This window comes from Anomaloglossus baeobatrachus, chromosome 4, assembly GCF_048569485.1.
Source record: "Anomaloglossus baeobatrachus isolate aAnoBae1 chromosome 4, aAnoBae1.hap1, whole genome shotgun sequence".
Taxonomy (NCBI): domain Eukaryota; kingdom Metazoa; phylum Chordata; class Amphibia; order Anura; family Aromobatidae; genus Anomaloglossus; species Anomaloglossus baeobatrachus.
Genome location: NC_134356.1, coordinates 478,624,781 through 478,635,390, shown reverse-complemented (window position 1 = coordinate 478,635,390; position 10,610 = coordinate 478,624,781). Strand labels below are relative to the sequence as shown.

The 10,610-nt window shown below is 40.1% G+C and overlaps 1 protein-coding gene across 1 annotated transcript in view; it reads left to right on the top strand.

The window, feature by feature from the left end:
• Positions 1 to 452: 452 nt before the first annotated feature.
• Positions 453 to 10,610, top strand: part of AQP9 (aquaporin 9) — a 40,560-nt gene continuing 30,402 nt past the window's right edge. The window contains exons 1-2 of the mRNA XM_075342734.1: positions 453 to 635; positions 8,890 to 9,016. Coding sequence (XP_075198849.1) covers positions 453 to 635; positions 8,890 to 9,016 — 310 coding nt within the window. The remainder of the gene's footprint in view (positions 636 to 8,889; positions 9,017 to 10,610) is intronic.

Here is a 10,610-nt window from a genome sequence, read left to right as displayed (position 1 = left end):
TGCATCTGTATGTTTGGTCCTATAGATTTTAATGTGCCCCATATTAAAGCTCTGTAAACTTGGAGGATTCATGAAGTGTCTAAGCTATACAATTAATGATAACTAAGTGTACAATTAAAACTCTCCAATATACCGTACACAAAGAAGCAACGCCTTCCACACGTAAATAAAAGCAAAGATATAATCGCTATAATAGCAACTTCCAGCATGTGATCAAATTATACCTTTTAATCAGAACATTCTTATTTATATGACATATCATATTTTCTAAATGCCCATTATAAAAATTATATAGAAAGAATTTTAGCATAAGGTGTGCTTTTTTTAATTAACGTACTTTAATCCAGCCAATGGCAGTTCAGGAAATCAAGCTTCCTGTCAATATAAGAATCAGCCCATTCAGTGGAGTCGATGCAAGCAGTTTACACATTCCCACGTGGGTTAATAGTTAAATGGGAACCCAAAATCTGCAGAAGAGGATGTCTGAAGCTGACGCCACCAATTGCAGCAGGAGGAGCAGCAAGTACAGCACTTTAGACATGAAGGAAAACAGGGGCTGTCTAGAAAAAATTGCTCTAAGGAACAGCCTAGCAAAGGAAACCCTCTCTGAATTTTTCGGAACATGTCTGTTAGTAGTAAGTGTCAGCTGCTTTCCTGTTTCTTTATGTGTAGCTCTGCTGATGTGTGCATTTCTGTGAATTGAATCATTTTTTCTCTCTTCTATAAAAAACAGCGTAATGCCGGTACTAGTACTCCATCTGCACAGAGTAACATTATATTTATATATAACTCTTCTTACAGCAATAACTCCCCAGGGTCTTCTAAATGGGAACTTTTCTAAGTCTTCCTATTTGTGAAATCTTTTTACATTTCTGCTATGTTTAAAATGTTTTTGTACAGACAATTGGACGGGCAATATGCTTTTAACTACACTATAAATGGTGATGATGCATAAATAAACATAATACCAAATAGAACACATTTTTCCTATGCAATTGTACGCTCTAGATAATCATGTGATGTAATTTTATGTAAAAGCTCTGGTGAATACTATACAATTAACTAGTTGGATATTAATAATGCATAGCCTCACATTTGGTAAATTGGAGTAATTTACAGTGTATATATATATACAGTATGTATATAAAATAGTATATACATACATATATCTCACACACAAAGTAAGAATGCTTCCAAAAATAGTTCTCTTAATAGTTTATTTTTAACAATTCGCAAAATACAAAGTGAGTGTTGAAATATAAAATCAAATCAAATTTTTGTTGTGACCACCTTTTTTTCATCAAAACTGCATCAAACCACTAATTCTAGTTACATTTCAACACAGTTTTTGAAACTAATTGGCAGTGACAATTTTTCAAATATCTTGGAGAACTAACCACCGATCTTCTGTAAAAGAGCCCTTGCTCAAATCCTTCTGTTTCTTTATGTAGTCCCAGACAGACTTAAGGATGTTAAGATCAGGGCTCTGTGATGACCATAACATCAGTTTCAGGACTTATTGTCATTCTTTATGTTGAAGATAGTTCTTACTGATATTGTTTGTATGTTTGGGTTGTTATTCTGAGGCAGAATATATTTGGAGCCAATCAGAATCCTCCCTCATGGTATTGCATGATAGTTAAGTAACTACCTGCATTTTTATCTCTGAGAACATAGTTACTCTTGACATCCTCTACCTAAATAGTTGAAATATAGCCTCAAATTTCAAGTACCCTCCACCATGCCTCACTGGTGCCCGCAGACACTCAATATCTTACCACTCTCTAGCCCTTCAGCCTGCAATCTGCCTTCTGTTACAGACAGTATTTCACATTTTGACAATCCAGAGCTCCTACTGCCATGAAAGTAAGAATATGCCCTCTCCTTTTGTAAACATGCCAAGTGGCTCATATGAATGAGATGCTCTGACTGTGTAAACACAGGCCCTTTCATTCTGTTGATCAGCCGCTTTCCCACTCTATGGCGCCTTGATGGCCTATCTATACAAAGACCCTTTCCGTCTGCTGATCACCTGGCTTCCCAATCTCATAGTGAAAACATTGATAGTCCATTTTTCAGATAGACAAAAAAAAAATAGTCCCGAATGACCCCTTACATAGGTACGCAACATATGTAGAATCGTTAGTAAATTGATCCAGTAAACAGCTGACAGCACAGTATAGCCCTGATAAGAGCTTATGTATTAGGACTTTTATGGATAAGGACTATTATGCATAAGGACTTATGTATTGCTTAGAAAAGCAAACATATAAGGACATTTTCACTTGTGGCACATATGTAATAGATTTTTCATGTGTGTAAAATTTTCCAATAAAATACATTATACTCACAGCAAAAAAGAGGGCAACCAGTCCAGTTAGCCCAGGCCAACACATTTAATGCACCAACAAGATACGGCCGGGCATAGTGGAGTCTCTGTCCCTTGTGTGCTGCAGTGAGTAGTGTCCGGGTAACCCGCCTAACCTAATAGTAAGGGAGTGATAATAGGTTGCTGGCTGGATACCATGCGCATACGAGTGTGAACAGTGCCCTATGCGCGCCACTAGTGTGCAATTTACCTTGCACCTGTGAAGTGTCCATCATGTTGAGAGGTTTGTCTGCATCCTGTTGGTGCATTAGATGTGTTGGCCTGGGCTAACTGGACTGGTTGCCCTCTTTTTTGCTGTGAGTATATTAAATTTTTGGAGGAGTTTTTATCTCCTCTTTCTGTTGCTATTTTTTGATATTTATTAGTGTAGGGACCCACAAGCATGAGGATCCGTGATGAGGATTGTGGGCTTATGTACATTGGCCAATTTACTAACTAATACCCCATATATATTTGAAATATATTTTTTGCACCTTTTTTTAACACGGGGTGCAGCCAGGCCTCTTAATACGGCCGTGCATAGTGGAGTCTCTGTCCCTTGTGTGCTGCAGTAAGTAGTGTCCGGGTAACCCGCCTAACCTAATAGTAAGGGCGTGATAATAGGTTGCTGGCTGGATACCATGCGCATACGAGTGTGAACAGTGCCCTATGCGCAATTTACCTTGCACCTGTGAAGTGTCCATCATGTTGAGAGGTTTGTCTGCATCCTGTTGGTGCATTAGATGTGTTGGCCTGGGCTAACTGGACTGGTTGCCCTCTTTTTTGCTGTGAGTATATTAAATTTTTGGAGGAGTTTTTATCTCCTCTTTCTGTTGCTATTTTTTAATAAAATACATTATCATACACGATTTAGACAACCTTATACACATGCAATGAAACCATTATGCACTAATTCCATCAATACTTTTGTTACATGCGAAATTGGAGGCAATTCCACTTTACAATTCATTTTTTATCCGGTTTAATCACAAATTTTCAAAGTGATTTATAGTTTGTAAAATCTTCTTATCAAAGCTCTGTGGAAATATGGGGAAATATTTGGGAGTGGGAAGCCTTTAAGTTTTGAGAATTAAAGATATAAATATTTATAAATTCCTTTAGCGTAATGACAAAAGGAATGTGAATTTATTTAGTTACTATATATTAAAATAACTTTTAAAAGTGTCCCCTGTCCAAATATACCTGCATCCAAGGGGACGTTACCGTAATGATTAATAAGTATGGATTTCTGTTCTGTCCTGGCAGGACCATTATTTGCCTTGAATCCTTGTTATCAGCACTATGTATTTGTTGACTTGAACGCTGCATATTTCTGCTGCAGACATTTTTTTTCAATCATGTGAATATTCTATTTTGCAACTTCCTTTTTTACAATTTTATTTCTGCCAAATCAGTATTTACATAAGGACATAGCACAGCTCAAAGGGTGGGATGCAGCAATCTGCATGTGACAGTAACCTATATAGATGTAAACCTCATAATATAGCTTTAATATTTGCTTTATGAAGAATTATGTGTTTTCAATTATTCTAGATAAAAAATTATTTAACTGTTTTCTGGAATTTAGAATCCCCCAAAGGACTTATGCATTGCTGTACAAAAGAACATGTTGTTCAGAAAGATGTTGAAATGTTCCCGAAATAACTATCCTCATGTGGAAAATAAGATGTGTCAAATAAGTTAATTTACTTTTACTAAGTTTATATCATTACTCTAACTTTTCAGATATGTGCAGAAAAAAGCAGACCAATAACTTTTGTCCAAACAGTGGGTCCAACCCATGAACTTTTGGTACTTTTGTCCCGGGCTTGTTTGCAAATTAGTAGCCACAGTTCACCCACCTTTGAAATAGGGTGCACTGAACTCTGTATAATGCCAACAGGATTTTGCATCCCAGAGCCTTGATTTTTAGCTGTTCCTTGTGCTTGTCAAAGAGTTTCAAGGAACTGTGTTTATAAACCTGGCTATTTCCTATAAAAGATGTTTATTTACCCCAAATCTCAGCATGATAAATACTATATTTCCCTTCCAGATACTAGATGAGATGCTAGCCACTACTTACGGATAGTGTAGACGGAAGGGTATTCAGACAAGTCAGGGTCAGGAAATTGGAGGACACGATAGGACAGAGGAAGTAGGCAGAAACACAACCAAGTCACAGGCCGAGGGTCAGAATTTCAGGAGAGTAGATTCAGGGAGCAGACACAGACATGGTCAAGTAATGGTCCAAGCTCAGAAATCAGAAGGTAATGACAAGAACAGGGAGTTGGCAGAGAGGAGTCAATTAACGGTTCGGCTTCAGAAAACTTAGATCAGAACACAAGCCAAGAGCACAACTGCAGAACCAGAGAGTACAACTGGCGAGGTTCTGAGAGAGCATGCTCAGTAATGAAACAGAGCAATTACCATTAACATGGAACACCTGAGTAAAAGCACCTCCCAGAACCTGCATGGAATCCTGTGCTGTCAAACAACCTGTAAGCTGGTGCTAAAAGAAAGACAGCAGAGCATCTCCAAATGCAACATGCTCTGCACAAAGGAAACATGTCACTGCCAGCTATGTAGTTCAAGAAGGTGCAGCAAAACATCTCATGTGTGCAAGATGCCCTGCACAGAGGGATCGTGACACTACGTGTTATGAAGTGTTGTTGTATCAGTGGTACATGCCATGAGTTTATAAATACAGGGGTTCCAACCTCTGAGACTTCTACCAATCCTAAAAATATATTGGCTACCATGCCAGTGATGAACTATGTCTACATCTAAAGGCACTCAAACCTATTAGAAAGCTGTTGGTCGAACAATTGTTAGCGTTCCTCCATACATATGAATTTTCAGCATGTTTTCAAAAGGGAGTGTGCAGAAAGACATTGCCTAACCACTCTCATGAATGGGTTGAAATTTAATATTGAAATTACCCAACTTGGGTCTCCTTTGACAGTCTATTAGAGAATAGTTCGGAGGCTCCATACACATTGAACTGTTGACCAATATGACCTACATTATACTGCTGGTTTGGCCAACTTTAGTCTACAGTGTATGAGGTCTCTAAATTTTCACTCCATAGACCAAGTGTTTAGATGCCCCATATTCCCTTTTATATGGCAAGGCTGCTGCTGGGCAGGAAAAAAAATAGATATTGGAACACATCACTAAGGTGGGCTTTGCACACTACGACATCGCAGGTGCGATGTCGGTGGGGTCAAATTGAAAATGACGTACTTCCGGCATCGCATGCGACATTGTAGTGTGTAAAGGCTCGATGATATGATTAACGAGCGCAAAAGCGTCGTAATCGTATCATCGGTGCAGCGTCGGCGTAATCCATAATTACGCTGACGCGACGGTCCGATGTTGTTCCTCACTCCTGCGGCAGCACACATCGCTGTGTGTGAAGTCGCAGGAGCGAGGAACATCTCCTACCGGCGTCACCGCGGCTTCCGTAGGATTTGCAGAAGGAAGGAGGTGGGTGGGATGTTTACATCCCGCTCATCTCCACCCCTCCGCTCCTATTGGCTGCCTGCCGTGTGACGTCGCAGTGACGCCGCACAACCCGCCCCCTTAATAAGGAGGCGGGTCGCCGGCCAGAGCGACGGTCGCAGGACAGGTGAGTCCATGTGAAGCTGCCGTAGTGATAATGTTCACTACGGCAGCTATCACAAGGATATCGCTGCTGCGACGGGGGCGGGGACTATCGCGTGCGACATCGCAGCATCGGCTTGCGATGTCGCAACGTGCAAAGCCCGCCTAAGTCATTCTAAGGATTGGTGTCCATGACGTCAGAACCTCATCAATAAGCGCTGGTGTATCAACACTTAAATAGATGGCAATGCTCTTTTGGTATAGACAACCTGGCATCTGTTGCTTGGAGTTAGTTTCTATTGTTTTATTGGACAGATGTTTGCAGAGTAATGTTGTAATAATATATTTTCCCTGTCTGCACATCACTTGTATATTAAAATGTATCCTTAACTCCTATTGTTTCAGGTTTTCATTGTAGGCTGGAGTCATAAATCATCAGAATATATAGAATTATTACTGTTAATAAATGATTAACTTTTATAATAACTTAATTGGCTGGACAATCCATGTTCAGTGACCATTATACCGAAAGACGAGCAGATAACTGAGTAGTGATCAGTTGATATCTGGTGAGAAGAGGCCACTAAATATTAGATTCCTGCAGAGATAATGAGACATTACACCACAGAGTTCATTACAATGAATATATAATGCACAAATGAGCTAATTTAGAGGGAGACAGAAGTAGAGGACCCCTTAATTATTTCTTAATACTTTAACACTATCCAGGCAGCTCTCATGGCAAAAACCTTTTTTACTCAAAAGCAGACTTTACTTAACAATAGAAAACAGTCTAGATCAATGCTACAGGCTGCCACGTTATCTGGATAATGAGACCAGAAATCTCTTTTGTGAAATCATTTTAAAATAAAGGTATTTTCTTATAATGACCACTTATTATCTATCCACAATCTATGACCACAGCGAGGAAGATCTACAACGGAGTGGAGGTCGAGCATGTGCTCTGCCATTCCAGTTGATACTTAAAGGGTTTTTCCAAAGAACAAAGTTCACTTTAATCAATGGATCTTGGAATAATAATAATTTCCACAATTGGATGTGTTAAAAAAAATGTTATATATATAATATAAATATATATGAGATAATCTTCTATGTGTCCCCGATATGTAATGGCTGTGTCTGACCGTACAGGAACATGATCTGATCATACCACATCTCCGGGAAAGGAAATAAAAAAGTATATAAACATTACAGCACGGGATCAGAATCAGAAATAATTATTTCTTTGAGGTAAAACATTTTTTAAAAAAACAAGCAGAGAATTGTTTGATCTCACAAAAAGAATCAGTTGTGATCCCTCGCTGTCCTGCCTGTATACTCTTTTATTTCTTTCCCGGCCCAGGAGCTGTGGTATGATCAGACCATGTTCCTGTATGGTCAGACACGGCCATTACACAGCACATAGCAGGGACACCTATATAAGATTATCTCAGCACAGGAAGACATTTAATGTGGAACTTATTATTATTACAATATCTATTAATTAAAATTAATTTTAAAATTAATTTTGTTTGTGGGAAGACAGCTTTAAGGGACAGAAGGAACTTTGCACTGTAATTCCATTGACTTTGAATTAAGCAATATCTCGCATGCTAAACTAGACTTCTAATTCCAGTTTTCACTCCCGTTTTACAGTGAGAAATAAAGTGAAAGCTTGAGAATCATTTTCTATTAATTTATGGTATCCCAAGATATTTTTTTTCTATCCACAGGAAAAGCCTCTTAATTTGATTTTCTTCCAATCAGCTACACAGAGGCTGATTGGTGATTGCTTAATGGCCTGTGTAGACAAGCCAACCTCACTTCCCATCCACACAAAACAATCAGTAATAGATTGCTTCATGCCTCTAGACAGTCATTGTTCTCGGCAGCATATATTCTGGTTACATGGACAATGTGCTGCCAAGAACAAAGATTTTTAAGCAAGCATAAAAACCATTTCACCCAATGAATAAGCAACTTTGTTCATTCATAAGGCGAATGGCAACCAGTTTACATTGGCTTGTTAATGTAATCAAGCATTCTTAGAAACACTTGTTTCTGACAATCAGTGTAAATGCAGCCTTGGGCTATGTGCCCACTCTGCGGAAAATTTGCGGAATTTGCCACAATTTTTTCCTGGAAATTCCACGGATTTTTCAAAAATCTGCAGTACAGCGGGTCCCCAGCAATTTCTATGGCATTTTGGAACTGCTGTGCCCATGCTGCGTTTTTTTCCACAGAGGAAATAATGCGGATTTCCCTGCGGAAAAATGTGAATTATTCCAGCGGATTTGTCCGCATGATCCCATACTTACCTGCCTTGATAGAAGACACCGGAGTAGAGGAGCGTGGTGGAGCCAGGAGCAGGAAGCAGGAGGTGGACAGGGCCTGCACAAGCTCTGGTCATGTGACAGCCGGAGCTAGTTCAGGCCCGCCCACCTTCTCCGGCAATGTGCAGACAGACACAGCCGGAAAGGGAAGTGCTGCGTGATGGAGGTAAGTATTAACTCCCCAATCACTGCAACACTTGTTCTGCATTGAGGATGCAGTGCCAAAGCCATGGTACTGTATCCTCAATGCAGAATGACCGCAGCATATCTGCAGGACATTCCGCAGTAAAACCGCAGCATTAAAACAGACAAAGTTGTGCTGTGGATTTCTGGGAGCTCCTGCGGAATGTCCTGCGGATATATCCGCAGGACACTTTCCCCGTGGGCACATAGCCTTAGTATTCTGATATTTTTTTATGTAGATTTGGGATTTATATGATAGATATTGATGCAAAATATTTTAGATGTTGGCAGAATTTCTATCGGATTCAATCCCAATTGCTTTATTTTTATATCATTATTATGTTATAATAGTATAAAGATTTATTTTGATCTGTAATTCTTTGTTGTTTTTGTTTCATATAGACCTTCACGTGTTGTAGTATTGCTACATCTGTTCTCAACTATGGATCATCTGGAGGCACCTTGGGTACGGCTATTGGCTGTTCATTGGCAGTTACTATGGCAGTCTACGCGACTGGTGGAGTGTCAGGTAACTAAATGTATGATTTTCACACTTTTTAGAATCTAAAAAAAATATATATATACTATTTCATGACCTTAAATGCTTGCTGTGCTAAGAGCATGAGGGTTAGAGCTCAGATGTTGGCATCATTATTAAGTCAAGAATCTTCACTTTCAAATTATTCCAGGTACAATATTTGGGATAGGGACGAGGACAGTATAAAGAGGTTTCATTTTTTTTGTCTGTATTTATGTAAGAAAAGGGAAAAGCTGCTGGTGACATCAGAAAGAAAGATTATACTGTCAGGGTCATTTCTCACCCTTCATAATTGTGCCAGCTCCTTAGTGTTCTGACCAACCATTTAAAAGGCACACATAGAGTATTTACATTTTTCCCCAAGGTACCCCAACACACACACTATGATGCTCCCCACCCAGTATAAAACTTTCACAGTAACCCCAACACACAGCATGATGCACCCACCGTGACGCTCCCATATAGTCCACCTCAAAAATATATTGCCAAGAAATCTTCACACACAGTATGATACCTCACAGCCACCTGAAAGTATAATGGCCTCCATAGCTGCTAACCATGCATTATGATGTTAACAACAATTTAATCTCCAAACAGTATGGTCCACCTACAGCTCCTCACACAGTATGATCTCTCCACAGCTCTTAACATACTGTAGTATGATCTTGTAACAGCCCCCTTACAAAGTATAATACCACTGTATACACCACACAGTATTTTGGCTCCCACAATATGATTGCCACCAGAGCGCTATCCTCACTGTGTGATGGACCCGACAGTCCCCCTCCTCCTTAAACATGCACATTATGATAGCCTCCACAATTAATTAAAAGACTAAATTTGCCTAGCTCCATTCCCTCAATGTATTGCTCTGATCTTTTTTGATTGTGCTTGTAGAGGCGAGCACGGGGTTAGTGGATCCACTGGACCAAAGGTACCGATCATTGACCTGGAGGAGTGAACGTGATCGGCTACTGAATCTACTGAATCTTCCCCTTACCACTGGAGGGGTTTATATACACACATGCTGATAGGTAGCCAACAAAGCGTAACCCCAGGGAATCAACGGTACCTCGGCAGCTGGCGCCACGGATACAGTCTTTGGTTGTAGAAGCAGCAGCAGCTGGTGTCGTGGATTTGGCCAAGATGGATGACTGCAGTAGCAGCTGCCAATGTGGATACTTGTAGCTGCGGCAGTAGATATCATAGGAGGCGGCAGCGGATATTGTGGAAGTAGGCATGGATAGCTGCAGCAGCAGTAGCAGACTTGTCATGAACTGAAACACAGATAGGAATCAGAAGCAGCACATAGCACCATAACAGCAGTGGAAGAACACAAAAGAGACCTGAGAACTAGCAATGTATAGAACTCGTTGCCCAGGCACCGCCCTTAATGGGAAGGTGCCTTAAATAGCAAATGCCTCTCAGTCAAGCTGAGAGGCACTTCCGCATCAGGGCAAAATTGCCCTTTAAGCCTTTTATGACCAAGGACATACAGGTATGTCTTAAATCATGAAGGTGTAATCATCGCTGACTACTGCAGTGAGCTGGTGGTGACCCCTGCACATGTTTGCTGATTTCAACA